Here is a 19,497-nt window from a genome sequence, read left to right as displayed (position 1 = left end):
TCAAAGACCTAGTGACATGCGCTCTCTGATAATTCAATACATGCCAAATTTCCTATGTAATTTTTAATTCATTTAAATATTAATACTTAGATGTAGTAAATATGACTGGACAGGATGTACCTAAGAGGGATATCTTTCGCTATCTTGGTTCAATTCTACATAAGGAAGGAGAGATTGAAGAGGATGTTAACCATAGAATAAGAGCAAGTTGGTTGAAGTGGAAGCTTGCCTCAGGAGTTTTGTGCGACCGTAAAATCCCTACCAAGTTGAAGGGAAAGTTTTATAAGACAACTGTGAGACCAACCTTGATGTACGGCTTAGAATGTTGGGCCACCAAGAAGCAACATGTGCATAAGATGAGTGTAGCGGAGATGCGAATGCTTAGATGGATGTGCGGCCACACAAGGTTAGATAGAATAAAAAATGAAGACGTTCGTAAAAAGGTGGGGATGGCATCAATTGAGGAGAAGATGAGAGAGAACCACTTAAGATGGTTTAGACATATCCAACGTAGGCCTTTGGATACTCCAGTGAGAAGAGGCGACTTGTGCCAAATTGATGGAGTAAAAAGAGGTAGGGGCAAACTGAAAACAACTTGGGTAGAAACAGTGAGGAAAGACTTGATAGCTAGAAACATAACAGAGAACATGACCTTGGATAGGATAGAATGGAAGAAAATGATCCACGTAGAAGAACACAGCTAGAGCCATGATCAGAGCCGGGTAGATTCCTTTCATCTTCTTCATGAAATTTTTCTAAAGGATTCATTTAGCCGACCCCAACTAGTTTGGGACAAAGGCTTTGTTGAGTCGAGTTGAGTTGAGATAAATATTTATACGTAGACATACACCACTTTTCTCATATAATCCATTATAAAATAATTATGTAACACGTACTAATATAGTATACTACTAGTGCACTTACGATTTGGGTTATGGTATCGTTTTATTTTTGTATCATTTTGGTGAAGATGAAACATCATTTTGGTGAAGATGAAATATAAACATTTCGGTTGATTCATGTCGATTATGGTGGAAATTTGGAACAATGTTTGGATGCAGGGTAAGGGGTCCATTCCATGGGGAAATGACATCATTTTCTTACCATACCTTCTTGACCGAGTGTTTGGTTGGAAAATGACAGGTTCTTTCGAAAAAACCCAAATTCCCTTGTCGGTTGAGGGGGATTTCATGTCAGTTAAGGGGACGGTGAACCCTCCCGCTCGTATTTTCTGCCAAAATTGGGGAAATGTGATTCTAGCTAGAATGTAACACCTCTCTCTCTCTCTCTCTCGTCCTTCCCTCCATTATGCAAGAATTAGCGTCGGTGGTGCCCTCTTTCCCACCACACCACACTAAACCCTTTATTTCCCTCTCACTCTCCCACCTCCGCCTATCATCCTCCAATGTTCTCTCACCACTCTCCTCTGAATCGTGTAGCAAAAATCTCGAGAGATTGGGAAAATGGGATTCCGCATTCTGATTCTGATCTCTAGTTGGTTTTTTCAAATGGAAACACGCTTGTGTGCCGTATCTGATTGCTTAATATGCTTTCTTTGATAGTAAGTCTCCTTCTTAGGATCATTTTGCATTGTCTCTTTCTTCCATATATTTGCCCAAGTTGCCTTAGGAATCCCTTTCTCATGATAGATGGAAAAACACTTTGATGAGGAGATGATTGGTTTCATACGAAACAATGCATTGGAACTTATTGATTTACCAATTGGAAAATGTGGTGTCGTTTGTAGAAAGGTCTATACAATCAAATGTCTCCCATATGGTGAGTTTGTGATTCTAAAAGCTAGGCTATTTGCTAAAAGATATAGGCTATTTGTAGATAGGTCTATCCATTGCATTGGACTTTCGCCCTTATTGCTAAACTTAGTTTGTGTGGTCATATCTATTTTTGGTAATATGGATATGCCATTGTGGCAAATTTATGTTAATCTTTCCTAAATGGCGACATAGAAGCGGAAGTGGCTACGGAACAGCTAGGTTTGTTTTCTGAGGGGTGTGGTTATATCTATTATTACTGAGATGGATTGACCTTTTTTGGCAACTTCATATTAATCTTTCCTAAATGGTGACCTACATGAGGAAGTGTATATGGTCAATCGCCTGGGTTTGATTCTCATGGGGAGTTGGATAGGGTCTGTAGGTCGGAGAAATCAATTTATGGTTTAAAGCAGTATCCTCATGCATGGTTTGGGTAGTTCAACGTTGTTTACCATCTTTGTCATGGTATTAATTTTGCAATTAGTAAGTTAATTCATGCACTCAGACAAAGTTCCCCATTTGCCTAGCAATTAGGCGCATCTTTAAGTATCTAGAAAGTTCCCCAAGCTATGATTTAGCCGACCTTTTGAATTTGGTGCCGGCACACGTGTCGTGTCCGACACGACACCCATGTCCACATGTGTCGTCATTCCTTTAGACACTTTTAAATTTCCTGCCTGAAGTGTCAGTAACTTCATATGTATGTATCTGTATGAATGTGACACTATTTCTAGATTTCCTAGGGTTGCCATTTAAGAAACGCCGCATTTGTGTTGAAACTCGGCACACGAATCCGTGTCTACAAATCATGATTATATGCACTTTCTATTGTAGCTGTGTCACTGTTTCTGACTTTTGGGAGTTTGCCGTGTCCGTGTCTATGCGCGACACTTGTGTCCGCATCCACATATTATAGGCTCCAAGTAAAAGGATTATTTTTAAGCTCAAAAGTCACTTTTGTGTTTTGAGTTAATTTTGATGTTGATGGGGTAATGTCTCCTTTTGATAGGTCTGCTAGATGTTGCACCTTCATTGGAGGAAACTTTGTAACGTGAGAAAATAAGTGTCATTGCCAGATCTAATGTAGAGGGCAAGTACATGGTGATGACTAACAGTACTAGTGAGTTAATGTGGCTGAAACTCTTTAATTTGAGATGGGTTGTAAAGTTGGGGAATTGATGGTGTATTGTGAGTACCATTCGACAACTCATACCATGAGAAATTCAATATTTCACGAGACGAGTGAACATATTGAAGTCATTTTCACTTTATTTGAGAAAAAAATCTCGACTAAGAAGATTTCCACTCTATATGTGTAATACGTCATTTAGTACATATCACCCATCTTTGCCAAAGTAGTTGGCCATGATAAGTTTCAGCTTTGTTGTTCCAAGGTAGGAATGGTTGATATCCTTGCCCTAGCTTGACGGGGACTGTTAGGAGATACAGCAGTTTTTATATTTGTTATTCATGTAGTTGGGAAATTGGGATGCGTCCATCATAAAAATGGTTATAATGGCATTCTTGTAATTTTCTTATTTGACCATATATGGGAGTGCCTAGGCAATTTTGCAAACAACGGTTTTGCAGCTCATTTTTTCAAGAGAGAACTGCCACCTACACACACGCATGCGCGCACACACACTTTTATACATACACACATACATGCATGCATACACACACATACACACGCACGCACACATATATACATACATTCTTGCGGCTCATATATATATACTTATTTCACTTTCTCTCTTGAATGAATCATTGAATAAGACAAATTCTGCTACAAGGTGGTTGTTCTCTCCCCAAAAATGAGCCGCAAAATTCTGTTTTGCAAAAATTGCTTTTACATTCCCCCATGTGTGTGTGTGTGTGTGTGTGTGTGTGTGTGTGTGTGTGTTTGTCATATAATATCTGTGTATATATTTAAAGAGGTTTTATTGGCTTCGTGGGATTAGACTAGACCTGCAACCCCACAAAGTCCATTCTCTCCCCATCTTTCTTCTCTCCTCATCTTCAGTACTTAATTTCCATTGACTTGGGTTGCCTCTGCCAGGTGCTTTCCCTTTTTTTTTTTTCATTAACATACTCTTTGTTGGATATTTATACTTCAGCTCAAAGATAACACTACATGCTATTTAAGGGTGGCTTGGAACTTGAAAGAACTTCCTTTGATTTTTACACTTCTGTGCTATTGGCATAATGGTTTTTCTATATGAGATCATGGTGTGTGTTTTTTTTCTTTTTACATTCTGACCCTAGTTGTTTAGGAATTGGTTGTAGAATTTTTATTCTGGGATTTATCTTTACTTGCATGCAGTCCATCACTCCCAAGCAAAGTTTTAAATTTCGGTTTCGGGGTATATTTCGGTCCCCACCGAAACTGAAATTTTAGCTGAAATACCGAAATTTTGGTAAAAGGGGTCGAAATTTCGAAATTTTGGGCCAAATTTTCTGCTGAAATTTGGTTAAGGATTAAAAAATAATATTTTCCCTCAAATTTCGGCGAAATTACCGAAATTTGCGAGATTTCGACCGAAATAATGTACGTTTCGACAATTTCGGATTTCCGAAATTTCAGATTTCGGACAAAATTTAAAACCTTGCTCCCAAGTAGAATCTAGAGGTCTACATTTTTGATTAATTTTTTATTCTGATCTAAATGAGTGTGCATTTGTCTCCTTATGTGTGGAATAATAAACAAACAATGGCACTTATGTTAAACTTTCTAATTAGTATCTGATCTTTCTATCACTATTAATCACGTTTCAAGGCTTTAAATTTATGCTTTTATAATCGCTGTCATTTGCGTATGTTTGGGACTTACAAATAAAAATGGATGAATTGATTTAGATATGAGATTACGTGGTGTTCCCTTTAATAGTCTATAAGTTAATGTATTTTTTGTTACTCTTGGTAGTTAAATTTGTAAATAATTGGCATTTTGAAAAAAATAAATTTAGAAATTTCTTGTGCTCTGGTTGAGAATTTTATTTATTTTTAAATAAAATTTAGATGTAGTCTGTACCCATACTCATACTTGCATGGTACCAGATTTTTTTTAAAGTTTCTGCAATTCTCCTGTTACTTGCACTCTTTAGAACGAAAGGTTGGTGTTACAGTGTTTTATTCTGTGTATGTAGGTGATTCATTATTGGGCCGAGAAAGGTGTATCTGGATATACTGTCTATAAGTATCGATTGAGGCGGCTTGAAGGGCAGCCTGCTTTGACCACTGACCAGGTCGCATAGGACTTATTATAATGAATTAGCTTCTTTGCTGTCAACTATTTCTTGATTCTTTCCATGTATTTTGACCTTTTTCTTGATGATCACCCCTTTTTCCTAAAATTGATGATCTTATAGCATCATAAGATTTTATTGGTAGCTCTATGCTTCCATCTTTTATGATTTCAATTCTCTTTGTTATTGTAGCGTTCATAAAATATGGACATTGTTCCTAGTGTGATGTTCGCTTGAAGTGCCCAATTCAAAGACCATCCCATTATTAGGCAAGGCAAATGTGATAGGGGTACAGTTATTTTTGTTAATAATAAAAACTCCAAGAATAATTTGAAGAATTTAATGTATTAAATATGAAGAACATGTTTGGTTATGTTGCATTCTCATAAACAAGTTATAGACTTAAACAAGACAAGTACATTGTGCACACACCATGGATCTTTTTCCACTTTTATCTGCACGAATTACTTAGTAGTGTATTTTTTTTTCTAAATTTATGTAAATTTGCCATTACTAAAAACTGCAAAAGCCATGTGTTGTGTCCATGTAATTTACAATTTTAGAAAATTGTGTTATAGGGTTGTTTGGCAACATTGAAGTAAATTGCAAATTAATTTTATTTTACTCAATTGTTTTTTTATGCCTGCAATGTTTAAATACTATATAAAGTGCGGCGTTAGGAATGTCAAATTGGTTTGTCACTATGTAAAATTCAAGTAAATTGGAACACCAGTTTATTACTTTATGTAGATTTCATTGTACGCGCAAGAAGTTTGGCTGATAAATTGTGTGATATCAAACTATCTTGCTTTCTGTGATTCAGGATAAGAACTTTGGAAAGCTTAGATATTAGCCAGGAATTGATATTGTATGGAGAAACTGTTACTTATTTATTGGGCAATGCTTATGTGCCATTTATATTATTAAAAGATTGAAAATGAGTTGTCTCGAGCCTATAGCCACACCAGTTGCTCTGAACAAAAAGTTGGGAGATAGCGAACAACTTTGGTTCCATCCATTCAAGATAAAATTTTGAAAGCTTCAGTATTTCCTAGGATCTGGTGTTGTAAGGAGCAATATCAGTTACTTTGGGCCACACAAGTATGCAATTTATGTTTCTAAAAGATTGAAAATGAGTGGTGTGAAACCTATGGCCACTCCCGGATGGTTAAATTATCGGACCATTGTAGGTTCCCTACAATATCTGACATATGGGCAAGGGGTCATATATCAATGCTTATCCCTCCCTTCCAGGATGAAAGGAAGTTAGCTCGCCTCGTCCTGTGTAGACGGACCGAGAATCTGGTATGGATGGGTGGGAATGCCACCCAAAACGAAGGAAGATCCCGCTTTATGGAGGTTGTGAGTGAATTTACAATGTATCACGCGAACTTTCAACTGATTTGTCTATAAGAAAACTAGTCTAAATGTCACCAACCCATTGCTCATAATTGCATTCCTTGATGCGGATTGGGAAGGCGGTCCAACCACAAGGAGGCTGAATACTAGAATAGTTAAAAATAGACGAACATATCAAGATCCAGTGCGAAAGCGAAATACATGGTGATTGAAGGTGTTGGATTGGGAAGGAGGTCCAACCACAAGGAGGCTGAATACTAGAATAGTAAAAAATAGACAAATATCAAGATCCAGTGCGAAAGCGAAATACATGGTAATTGAAGGTGTTACAGCTGAGATTACATGGATAAGGCATGTATATGTGGCAATAAGACAACCATTATGACCTACTGTCCCATATTGTGACAACCAAAGTGTGTTGCCCATCTCATCCAATCCAATCGGTTGTTCTCGGTTGAATACAACAGATTTTAGCGACTCATCATTTCATTTGAGAATAGTTTGAAGATTAAAAAAACAGAAGGTTCATGCGTTCAAACAATCAAATTGTGGATATTTATGCAAAAGCCATGATCAATGAAAGACAAATTCTTGAAGCGGAGGCTATCTATGCAAGCATACAAGACAGCCTTGACCAACTTGCTGGTGAGTGCACTAGATTATAATAGTATGTCAGAATTGTAATTTAGTACCGTTGTAGGTTGTAACATAGTTACTGAAAACTCCCTACATGGATGGGAAGCTTGTTTTGTCGGAAACTCACTTCGGAAGCTAAGTTCTTCTCGCTTGCCAAATTTAGGGCAAGCGCGCTTCCCAGACGCTTTCTACACGTTTTCTCTTAATTAAGAATACGCTTTGCTACTTAGGCAATTATTTCTTCCTAAAAGAATATTTTCTTTCTTTTTATAATGCCGAAGCATCGTATTTAAAAAAACGAGTGCATTTAAAAATTGAAAACGCATCTTAAGTTTCAAATGAATTATGATCTTTTTTGAAAAACTTAAACATTAAATATGGGGAAATGTTATCAGCACTACTATATTTTGATGAGGGCACTTCTCACTTTATTAAAAGTACGGTATGGCCGGTACCATAGGATGATCCAAACCGTCCATTAGATGGGCCACAACCTAAATAGGTTGTGCCCCAAAAATCATTTCCATAGGTTGATCATAACCCTCCGATTTGAACGTTAGAGGGTTGATCCTAACCCTCAGTAGATCGGAGGGTTAGGATCAACCTATGGAAATGATTTTTGGGGCACAATCTATTTAAGTTGTGGCCCATCTAATGGACGGTTTGGATCATCCTATGGTGCCGGCCATAGTGTACTTTTAATAAAGCGAGGAGTGCCCTCATCAAAATACAGTGGTGCTGATAACATTTCCCTAAATATGTTATAAGATATACTAATGGTAGTTTTGTCATCGTACACTTTTCTCATATGTGTGTGTGTGTGTGTGTGTGTGTGTGTATAGAGAAAAGCGTTCCTGCGTGCAGCGCAGTTATGATCCCTGCTCTTTAGTGGTTAATAAGATTTCCTATTGGTTCGTATAGCGGGTCCCCCTTTGAAACGTATAGCTGGTCCACACGGAGTGACGAATGGGAGGCTTTATAAACCACTAAAGCGCAGGGAGCGTAACTGCGCAGGAACGCTTTTCTCTCTCCCTCTCCCAACGCCGTAACCCCCGCCTCACCAAACTGTTTCCCCCGACGAGCTCCACCCCTCCACGACCCTCCCTCTCATCTCTACCTTCGTCGTAACCCTCCCTCTACCAACGCCATATCCTCTCCTAACTCCCACACCCGACGACCTCCACAACCCCCTCCCATAACCACTGTCACTAGAAGTTTCCTCTCCATCCTACCACTTTCCCATCCAAATACCCCATATCCCACTATTTTCATACTTTTTTTTATCACCATCCCATTTAAGAAATACTAGCGCTCCTTTCGTTCACTCCACTCCTCTTAGTCATGACCTAAGTCATCCTCGATATATATTACTTCCTTCTTCGCGGCTGGGATTTCCTCTACTAGCTTTGATTCTCGTTCTGGCTAGTGATACTATGTCTATTTCTACTATGTCTCTACATTGGAGTTGCGGTATCGTCGTTGGGCCCGTCGTGTGATTTTTCGCTTATCTATTCTTTATCTAACATTGTTGTGGTTGAGAGTTTCTCTCTATTTCTTTCCTCATGGATCCTCTTGTCAGCCGTATCCTGCTGTCAGCACTACTCCACCTTTGGCTCCTTCAAATTATTCACCTTATGTGGAGACCTCTTACACACCAATGTCTTTGGAAAAACTCGACGGGTCAAACTATCTCAATTGGCGAATGAACGTTGAGACCTTCCTCCTAGCTTGTGGTGAGGTTGATTTCAATGAGCGCGATCCCCTCTCTTCCACGGATCACTCCTATGCTTGATGGAGGCAGAATGATGCCCTCATTCGTAATCTCCTTTGGCTGAGCATGTCTCCTCATGTTGTTGGCACGATAATGTCCCTCAAGACATCCAAGGAGATATGGGAATATGCAGCTGTTCTCTATTCTGGGTTTGATAACCTCACTCGTATTTGCGATATCTGTTCCGCTTGGATGCGCCTCCAGCACAACGATACGCCTAGGGGTGTAAACGAGCCGAGCCGAGCTTGGCCAGGCTCGGCTCGGGCTCGAACCAGGCTCGGGCTCGGCTCGGCTCGGCCAGGCTCGCGAGCGGCTCGCGAGCCTTACCGAGCTCGGGTTATATTATGTTCACACCCCTCACCTTCCCTGGACAGCCCTACTAGTGTAATTTGACTACTTTTTTTACACTATGGGGGGTGGTCCTAGTAACAAATGGGGTTCCAAAAAGGAAGTGACATATTTTGCCCCCCCTTTCACTCCATGGACAACCCTTTTAATGTATATATTAATATATAATATATATATTTAAATATATTAAATTCTTAACTAGCCTTAACGAGCCGAGCCTGGCCTAACTCGGGCTCGGCTCGGCTCGTTAAGGATTCGAGCCGAGCTTTTTTCGAGCCGAGCTCGAGCGAGCTTCCGAGCCCGAGCCAAAATTGACACCCTTAGATACGCCTCTAGCTGGCTTCTACAATCACTATGTCTTCCTTTGTCAGCAGTTGGACATATTTATGCCCTTCACCGCTGATTCGACAAATCTTGCCAAACGTCAGCAGGAGCTCCTTGTTCTTTGTCTTCTTAACGCCTTGGGCCCTGACTTTCTTTGCCTCAGGCAGTAGATTATTGGCTCTGGTTTCATTCCATCCCTAGTGGTTCCTCTCATGACCAGTTTGTCGACGGTTCTGCGCTTGCCGCATATGTTGGTGGCGACCATTTTGGCCGAGACGATGGTAGCTTTGGCCGCACTCGGAGTCGTCGAGCCGTGGTGGTGTCCGTGATACTGCAGGCGGCTGTGGTACTGGTGGGCGTGGGTGCCCTTATTTCACTCATTGTCAGTTGGCGGGGCATACTGTGGATACTTGCTACGCCTTTCATCCGGAGCTCCGTCCCTCTGTTCTGTTCACATAATGTCTGCCATCCTTCCAGATGTCTCTATATCTTCCTCCGCCAGCCAAGCAACACCTGGTGGCTCTATCCTTGCTCCAGGGCCGACTATGATGAGCTTTTGCGCCTGCGACCTTTGCCCAACAAGGTAGTTCACCTGCCTCTCTACTTACTACCTCTAGCTCCTGGATTATTGATTCAAGGGCCTCAAACCACATAACAGGTCATTCTGCTTTCCTTGATTGATTTCGGCCCTTTCATTCTGCATCTCACTCTAATACTCTCACCGATGAGACCACTGCTCCCATTTTTGGTATAGGTGTTATTTCCTTAGAAGCAGGAATCTTCCCTCAGGGGCTACACCTGACTCGGAACCGCAATTTGGTGCTCCTTAGGAAGGAGCTTCCAGGAAGCGCTATCCCGAAGAGATGGAATTCGCTCCCATGGTTCTCCCAACCCACTTCTAATACTGTATTATACCCCTCACCAATTTACTTGCATCAAATTCCTCCAACTGTTTAAAGTACTTTATTGGAGTAAGTACAGAGGCAAATCTTCAAAAGACATGAGGAAAGAGGGCATGAAAATGAAGAGGGATAGAAATACTACTTTTTTATGTACTCAAATTTTGAAAGATTTATATGAAGATAGTTAAAAATAACTATTTGTTATGTACTTAAATTTTGGAAGACCTGATGAAAATATTACATTAACGCTCCCAATCTTAGACTCTTCTAGACCCCCAGGCCTCCCCACCCCGCATTCGCTCCCAGCTTCTATTGTTATTTCTCGCCATTCAGAACTTACTTTTTCATCATTTCTTTGAGTGCCTAAGTCTCCTTTAAATTTTCTTTCTGTTAGCCAACTTACCAAAACTCTTAAATGCTCTGTCTCTTTTGTTCTTCTTATTGTGTCTTTCAAAATCTCTTGACTGGGACGACAATTGGTTCGGGTCATGAGGTGGATCGAATTCATTGTCTTGACTTTAGCCCCCCGCCCCGTGCCATTTTGCATAGTTCCTTCGATGCTTATTAGTGGCATTGTCGCCTTGTCCATCCCTTCATTCATTGACTTCAGCAGACATCCATTGTTTCTAGCTTGTTTCAATCCTTTCAGTGCGAGTCTTGTGAACTTGGAAAGCACCATCGTGTGTCCTTTCCATCTAGAGTTGTTAGACGGGTCTCGAGTCCTTTTGATTTGGTACATTCAGATGTATGGGGTCCTCCAAGGACCATGTCTCTTTTTTGGATATATATATTTTCTCATTTTTGTTGATGATTTCTCACCTATGACATGGTTATTCCTCCTTAAAGACCACGCTAAGCTCCTTGCTGCTTTTTGTGCCTTTCATGGTATGGGGTCCTCCAAGGACCATGTCTCTTTTTTGGATATGTATATTTTCTCATTTTTGTGGTTGATTTCTCACCTATGACATGGTTATTCCTCCTTAAAGACCACTCTAAGGTCCTTGCTGCTTTTTGTGCCTTTCATGGCTAAATTAGTAATCAACATGATTGAACTTTTAAATGTTTGTGCACTAATAATGGTAGGGATTACTTTTCTGTATCTAATGGTTTTCAGGAGTTCTTATCTGTTCATGGCATCGTGCATCAATCCTCTTTTGCATACACCTCTCAACAAAATGGTGTACCCGAGCGGAAATTGCAGTATTTACTTGATATGGCCCACACTCTTCTAATTCAAATGCGGGTTAGTAAAACTTATTGGAGCGATGCCATCCTTACCTCCTATTTCTTGGCTAATCGACTTTAGTCCTCTGTTTAAGATGGTAAATCCCCTTTCTCGGTCCTACATCTCGAGCGTGATCCATTTCCTATCGCTGCACAGGTTTTTGGTTGTGTTTATTTTGTTCACAACCTCTCTCCTAGCCTGGATAAATTGGATCCTAGGGCGGAGCGATGTGTCTGTCTAGGCTACTCTCGTACTTTGAAGGCTTATCGATGTTAAAGTCCTAAGTTATGTAGGCTCTTTCTTTCCGCCAATGCCACCTTGTTTGAGTCCGTCTCCATCTTTATTACTCCCTCTGAGAGTAGTAAAGTTGAGCCAGACTCGTAGGTCCCTTTTCCTCTTCGTGTTCTACTTGACCTTGTTTAGTCCACTTCCACACAATTACAGGTGACTTTGGCCCTTCCTCCAGCTCTTACGAAGGTCTATCAACAGCTTTCGAGGCCAGATGTCCATCACCCTCCGCCTGAGGCATTGTCTTTTTAGCTAGAGATACCGACTCCTCCCTCTTAGGTACCTATTCTTCCCTCTCCTGATGTTCTTAGAAATTCTCCTATTGCTTCATGTACTCATTCCTGTACCACTGCACATCCCGTTTCTTCTGTTGCGTCTTATGATCATCTCACCCCTCTGTTTCGTAGCTTTGTGTCTTCCTTCTCTTTTTTATCTTTGCCGCAGTTTGTGTTAGAGACCCTTGCTCATCCAAGTTGGCATGGTACTATGGATCTTGAGATGGCCGCTCTTCAGGCCAATCATACTTGGGATTTGGTCCCTCTACCTTATGGTGCTCAGCCCGTAGGCTATCGTTGGATCTTTGCCATGAAATATTTGCCAGATGGGACAATTGAGCGCCTTAAGGCTATACCAAAGGATATACATAGCCATTTCGGGTTAACTACACTAAGACATTTTCCCCGATTGCCAAAATTCCCTTGGTTAGGGTGTTGATTTCCCTAGCTGTCAACCGAGGGTGGCCCCATTATATGAAGTTGATGTCCAGAATATGTTTCTGCATGGAGACCTCACAGAGGAGGTTTACATGTAGCAACCTCTTGCATATTTTGCTCAGGTGAGACCTCAGTTTGCCGACTTGGCCCTTATATCAGCTTGATGTCAAGAATGTCTTTCTGCATGGAGATCTGACTGAGGAGGTTTACATGGAGCAACCTCCTAGGTATGTTGATTAGGGGGAGTTGTCCTCCTCAGTTTGCCGACTTCGCAAATTGTTATATGCTCTCAAACAATCTCCTAGAGCATGGTTTGGGAGATTCAATGATGCTATTATGAGATTTGGCTTGAAGCAATGAGCAGTTGACCACTCAGTTTTTAGTCATCAATCTGATGCTGGTATGTCCTTCTCATAGTCTGTGGATGACATTATCATTACAAGAACTAACACAGTGGTCATACAGAAATTGTAAGCCTTCTTGCAAAAAGAAATTTCTAGCAAAGGCCTTGAGCATCTGAATATTTTCTGGGAATTGAGGTAGCTTACTCTCACAGTGGTATCTCCCTTTCGCAGAAGAAAGATGTACTAGATCTATTGGATGAGACATGTTCTCTGTGTTTGAAACCCTCTTTTGTTCCCATGCACCCTTTAACGACCCGGATTTTTACTGTATGGATCGCTATGGGCTACAAATCATATTTATTCCTATAATTATGCAGCGGAAGGTTAAAGTAGATCCTGAATTTACAAAAAATCCCAAGTATGACATATTTAAAACCTTTTTACATCTTAGGAGATTGACTAGGTTCATCATTTCCGTATTTCCTCAAGTTGTTTTCACACTTCTCATAACTAAGGTTCCTCATTGTCAAATATTCCCGCATCCAAATTTTCAAATCCTTGTTGGAAAAAGTGGGTTAGAAGAGCAGGTATATAGAAGCTTCGACAAGTAGCTGAAATCAATAATAAGAGACAGTTCTATAAAAATATGTAGTATTTTGTATAAAATAAAATATGAATTTAAAACTAATAATAATAGGATTTTTTATAAAAACAATTTAACTAGCTAGTAAAACAAACCATTTAAAGCTCAATAGTTTCCAAGTGTTTCTATTTCTGAAGTTTCCTGTAACGATCTGTCTCACCTCGTTTTGTCCTATTTGGACTTGGCCCACTTCCGCTTTTGGGTAAGTCGACGGCTCAGAGGTACAAACACATCACACGAGAGAGACTATCACACATTTACTTCTTCCATTTCTCATTTCCGTTCAAATTTTTCATGCATATGAAATCCAACATTTCATTTCATTTTCCAGAATGAAACACATTTCATCATTTTGAAACAAATATGATTTGTTATTTCCCAAATGTAAACAATGAATATCCGAAGTAAAACAGATAAGAAATATCTGAATAAAACAACATATAATCATATTCCTATCACTTTCATTGAAAAAAGATACCAGTCGAGTCTAGCTATCACCTGGCTTATCAAACCTGAGAAGTGGGAATTGGAAGATGCTTGACCTTGAAGGTGACAACGATCAGGGAGAAGTGATTCTCCTAGCCTTTTCCGTCTTCTCCCTTTTTTTTCTTTGCTTCTTTTCCTCTCTTCTCTTTCTTCTTCTTCCTTTTCTCTTCCTGGCTGCTCTATTTATAGGAAAAACGGAGGAGAATAGTAACATGCGAATAGTTTTTATGCACAATAATTGTTATTTTTACAGGGTATTACACACCCGATTACAAAGATGTTTCCAGATGAGGGAGACTTGTTAGATGACCCTGGCAAGTACAAATGGCTAGTTGGAAAGCTTATATACCCTCACAATCACTCGCCCAGATATGTCATATGCAGTAGGAGTAGTTAGCCGGTTCATGATTTGGCTACCAAGATCGATTACCTTTCCCAAAAACTATCTATTATCTGAGATTGATTACCTTTCCCAAAAATTGTCCGTAGCCACCAGTTGATATGCTTTAACGTCATATTTAAGATAAGGCCTAACAATGCTTTAGCATATCTTGGCATAACATGAAACTAGGGAGAGGGAGAGGATCAGAGTGACCCAGATTAGTGCTCCAAACCAACCCACGACCTCATATAGCGAACCAACTTAACCTACCCTCATCGTATCACGTATCGGGGTACAATTGTACCCTGTTCCCATACTGTGTACCAGAACGAACAACGTTCCAGGTAACCTTGATTGTGACATTAAGGATGCTATCCACATTGCTACCAATCGAGTTTTCCATGAGAGAACCAAGCACATCGAGGCAGACTGTTATTACATCCGTCAAAGGATGCGGAAGGGCTAGATATCCACAACATTCACTCTATCCGTAGATCAACGAGCTGATGTGTTTACCAAGTCATTGAATACAACAAAGCTAAGTGATATTTGCAACTAGCTAAGAATGCATGATATATACATTCCAGCTTTGGGGGGGGGGGGAGTGTTAGAAGATGTGCTAAGGGTAGTTTTGTCATTGTACACATTTCTCATATATATATATACACTAGTAAAAAACCCCGTGCGATGCACGGGCCGATAAAGAACTGTACGGACCACGTCATAGGTTGATCCAAACTGTCCATGTGATGGAACACAACATAAATAGGTTGTGCCCCAAAAATCATTTCCATAGGCTGATCCTAGCCCTCAAATCTATAGAGGTTTCCATAATTCCTCTTAAATCGGATGGTTAAGATCACCCTATAGATTTTTTTATTAAAAAACCATAAAGGAGGGGGGTAAGATTGAAATTATGTGACTTTAATGGGTCCTTTGTTAAAAAGCATAAGGACGGGGTAGGATTGAAAATATGTGGGTTGAATGGGTGCATTTGTTAAAAAAAGTGATGTGTAAGATAAATATTGAATATAGATATAGATATATATATATATATATATATATATATATATATATATATATATATATGTGTGTGTGTGTGTGTGTGTGTGTGTGTGTGTGTGTGTGTGTGTGTGTGTGTGTGTGTGTGTGTATGTGTGTATGTATATACATGCATACATACAGATAGGGAAAAGTGACTGAGTGGGCCCTCATATATGCTTATATGAGGTGACGGCAAGAAACACGGTGGGCCCATATTTTGGGGTGATCCAAACCATTCATTGAATAGGCCATGGCATAGATAGAGTGTGCCCAAAATATCAGCTCCATAGGATCATCCCAACCCTTCAAATTGTGGAGGTGAAAATGGGTGGGTATAAATTTGCCCATTTTCACCTCCACAGTTTGAACTGTTGGGATGATCCTATGGAACTGATTTTTTGGGCACACCCTATCTATGTGAGGGCCTATCAAATGAATGGTTTGGATCACCCAAAAAATGTGGACCCCTCTTCTCTCAACAAATTGTACATGACAATCCTAAAACTTATTATTCTGATTGTCTTGTAGTTTTCTTTGTATTTATATCCTTAACTGTATTAACCCTTTCTCCCTAACCTACTACAATCTGATTCTTCCTATGTACTTCTTGTTTGAGTCTAATGGGGTTTTCTACATGCTTAATGTTGTCTTTCACTGACGCTTCTCTCTTGTTCTTTGATTACTTTCTTTAGAGCTTTTCGCTTCCTGCATTTTCTCTTTTATCAACCTCTCGCTTCTTGTTTACACACACACAAACTACATATGGGAAATGCATCTATCAGACAATCGTCTCTCTCTCTTTATATATATATATATATATATATGAGAGAACGGTTCCTACACATATGTGTAGATAAGTTATCTACACACTAGCTTAAAATATAGTGGGGGCCACATTATTTGGGTGATCCAAACCATTCATTTTTAAGGCCCTCACATAGATAGGGTGTCCACAAAAAATCAGATCCATAGGATCATCCTAACCATTCGAACTGTGGAGGCAAAAAATGGACTAATTTGTGAAGGTTTAAAGACATCCATTTTACCTCCACAAATCCTAGGTTTGGGATGATCCTATGGATCTGATTTTTTGTAGACACCCTATGTGAGGGCCTTTAAAATGGATGGCTTGGATCACCCAAACAATGTGGGCCCCCACTGTATTTTAAGCTAGTGTGTAGAGAACTCTCTACACATATGTGTAGGAACCGTTTTCTCTCTCTCTCTCTCTCTCTCTCTCTCTCTCTATATATATATATATATATATATATATATATATATATATATATATATGGAAAATGATTAAAAAAATGGGACTTTTAACTGAAATTATGAAAAAAGGGGCTCTTTTTCTAAATTATGAGAAAGGGGTGAAACGGATCCCAATGCATTTCTTATGACATGAGTGCCCTTTACTTGGTTTTCCCTCCACCAAGGTAAGAAACAGATTCGAATGCATTTCACCGACATTCTTCTTCCCCACACCAAGTGCTGAAACTCCATTGCCTTATGTAAAACTCCATTAAAACTCCTTTGAAGACCGCTGAAACTCCCCTTGAGAACCTGTAGATTTTATTGGCTCTCTTTATTTTCTTTGGCTATGAAACCTAAGCTCCGGTAGGTCTATTGTCATACATTTGCTTAGGTTTTACATGTTCTTTACAATGCTATGGTGTATTGTCATCATCCTCTTTATTTGTTAGGGATTTGTTATGTTTTTTTTGCTATGGTGCATTGTCATCATCCTCTCTCTCTATCTCTATTTCTCTATTTATCTCTCTCTCTCTCTCTCTCTCTCTCTCTCTCTCTCTCTCGCCCTCTATGTTTCTGTTTAGAGTAAAACCCGGCTGAAACTTCTATCTATATACAATCAGAACCACTATTTAAACGTGTAGAACCAATATTTTGTCCTCGCAACCACTAACTAGTGGTTCCAATGGTTGGAAAAGTCATTCTGATAATGGAAATACACTCACGACCCTATCTAAAATATCAGAACCACTATTTAAACACTTAGGTAATCTATTTATACAATCGGAACCACTATGTAGATTTCTGAACCAATATATAGTGGTTTTGAGAGTAGATATAGTGAGAATAAAAAGTTATATAGTCAAAACCATTATAAAAAGTGAGAATGAGTGTATAAATAGTGGTTTAAACACTCAGAGTTCCGAGGTATAAATAATGGTTCCAAGGTATAAGTATTTGGTTCATACATTCTAATAGTATTTATTGGGTCTCAAAGTTGTCATAAGGTAGTCCGGGGCCCCTAATTTCGAAGGTGATTGATTATTGGAGCATAAAGCCGGTGTAGGTTGACTGGAATACTGCACAATTACGCTTCGGAAAGCATTTGGAACTTCATTCATGTCCACTTCAAATATGGGCAATGGTGAATTAGAATAATGGGTGCTAAGTCCATCGCCATGTCTTCCCTCATTGATAGGAGCTTTGGATGGAACGGGTAAATTTGGAGGGAGTGTAGAGACATAATTGATCAGGGGGCCCAAAGCCAGTGCTATCGGAGTACAATAAGGAGGGACACCGAGATTTATACGAGCCACAAAATTACTTCCTCCTGCTCTATACTCTTTAGTTATATAGAGGCCCAGAGAATTAATCACATTATTGTCGAAAAGCATCATCACCGGCTCAAGGTCATCATCATTTCCAAGATCATATAGAATGATTTGAAATGGGTCTAGGATATACCCACATTTTATGGACAATGCAACTTCAGTTCCTATTGTCCCAATTTTGTTGTGAATTAGGATCTCCAATTCTAGGAATTTAATTTTTCGATTCACTATTAGAGGCGCCTTTTTCCCGCTAATGTATTCGATTGCATCCTTCAAGCATCCATCAACGTGTAGGATAAAGAAAGCCCTTCGCCCTACCATATTTACAAACCCTACAAGGATAAGATAGGAATGAATGAACCACTATTTTAACTCTATTAACCACTATTTAGTTACTTAGAACCGCTATTTAACCATCCCAACCACTATTTTAACACTAAGAACCACTGTTTTAACACTAAGAACCCCTATTTATCACTCCAAACCACTATTTAAACACTAAGAACCACTATTTAACACTCAAAACTACTATTTTAACACTTAAAACCACTATTGAACACACACAACCACTGTTTTAACTCTAAAGAAATACTATTTAACACTAAGAAGGTAAAATGGTAGCAATCATGACAACAAGGTAAAAAGGTGATTTTTGTAAAAAGGGATGATTGGATGGGGAACGTCCAAGAGGGAAGGGGGGGTATTTTCGTCCTCAATTGGGCTAAGTTTTCTCCCTCCCGTCTTTCATAATTTAGAAAACAGCCTCCATTTCTGACAATCTCAGAGAAAAAGTACATTTTCTGATCATTTTCCCATATATATATATATATATATATATATATGAGAATAGAGTTCTTGAGGGGGGTATTTTCGTCCTCAATTGGGCTAAGTTTTCTCCCTCCTCCTGTCTTTCATAATTTAGAAAACAGCCTCCATTTCTGACAATTTCAGAGAAAAAGTACATTTTTCTGATCATTTTCCCATATATATATATATATATATATATATATATATATATATAGAGGAAACTGTTGGTGCGCTTAAGCTCACCAAGCTTATGGTGCGCTTAAGCGCCCAATCACATGGGGGCCCACTTTGTTAGGATGATCCAAAGCATTCATTTGAAAGGCCCTTACATAGATGGGGGGTGTACCAAAAATCATCCTAACCCATCCATTTGTGGAGGTCAAAATGGACAGACATTGTTTGTCCACAAATCTGCCCATTTTTGTCCTCCACAAATGGAGGGGTTAGGATGATCCTATGGAGCTGATTTTTGGTACGCCCCCTATCTACGATAGGGCCTTGCAAATGAATGGTTTGGATCACCACTGAAAATGTGGGACCCATGTGATTGGGCGCTTAAGCGCACCATAAGCTTGGTGAGCTTAAGCGCACCAACAGTTTCCTCATATATATATATATATATG

The 19,497-nt window shown here is 39.5% G+C and overlaps 1 protein-coding gene across 3 annotated transcripts in view; it reads left to right on the top strand.

Moving 5' to 3' along the window:
- LOC143889937 (histone-lysine N-methyltransferase, H3 lysine-9 specific SUVH4-like) overlaps positions 1 to 19,497 on the top strand; it is an 81,285-nt gene that overhangs the window by 37,910 nt on the left and 23,878 nt on the right. For all 3 annotated transcript variants that reach the window (XR_013255000.1, XM_077394347.1, XM_077394345.1), the window contains one exon: positions 4,922 to 5,020. Coding sequence is in view for 2 of the 3 variants with exons in the window: in XM_077394347.1 (XP_077250462.1) it covers positions 4,922 to 5,020 (99 nt within the window). In the remaining variant the exon portion in view is untranslated. The remainder of the gene's footprint in view (positions 1 to 4,921; positions 5,021 to 19,497) is intronic.

The sequence above is a fragment of the Tasmannia lanceolata genome, unplaced genomic scaffold, assembly GCF_043159265.1.
Source record: "Tasmannia lanceolata isolate RefF3 unplaced genomic scaffold, GAP_Taslan_0.1 ptg000013l, whole genome shotgun sequence".
NCBI classification, from domain to species: Eukaryota; Viridiplantae; Streptophyta; class Magnoliopsida; order Canellales; family Winteraceae; genus Tasmannia; species Tasmannia lanceolata.
Note: the sequence above shows the minus strand (reverse complement) of the source record. Positions and strands in the feature narration are given on the sequence as shown.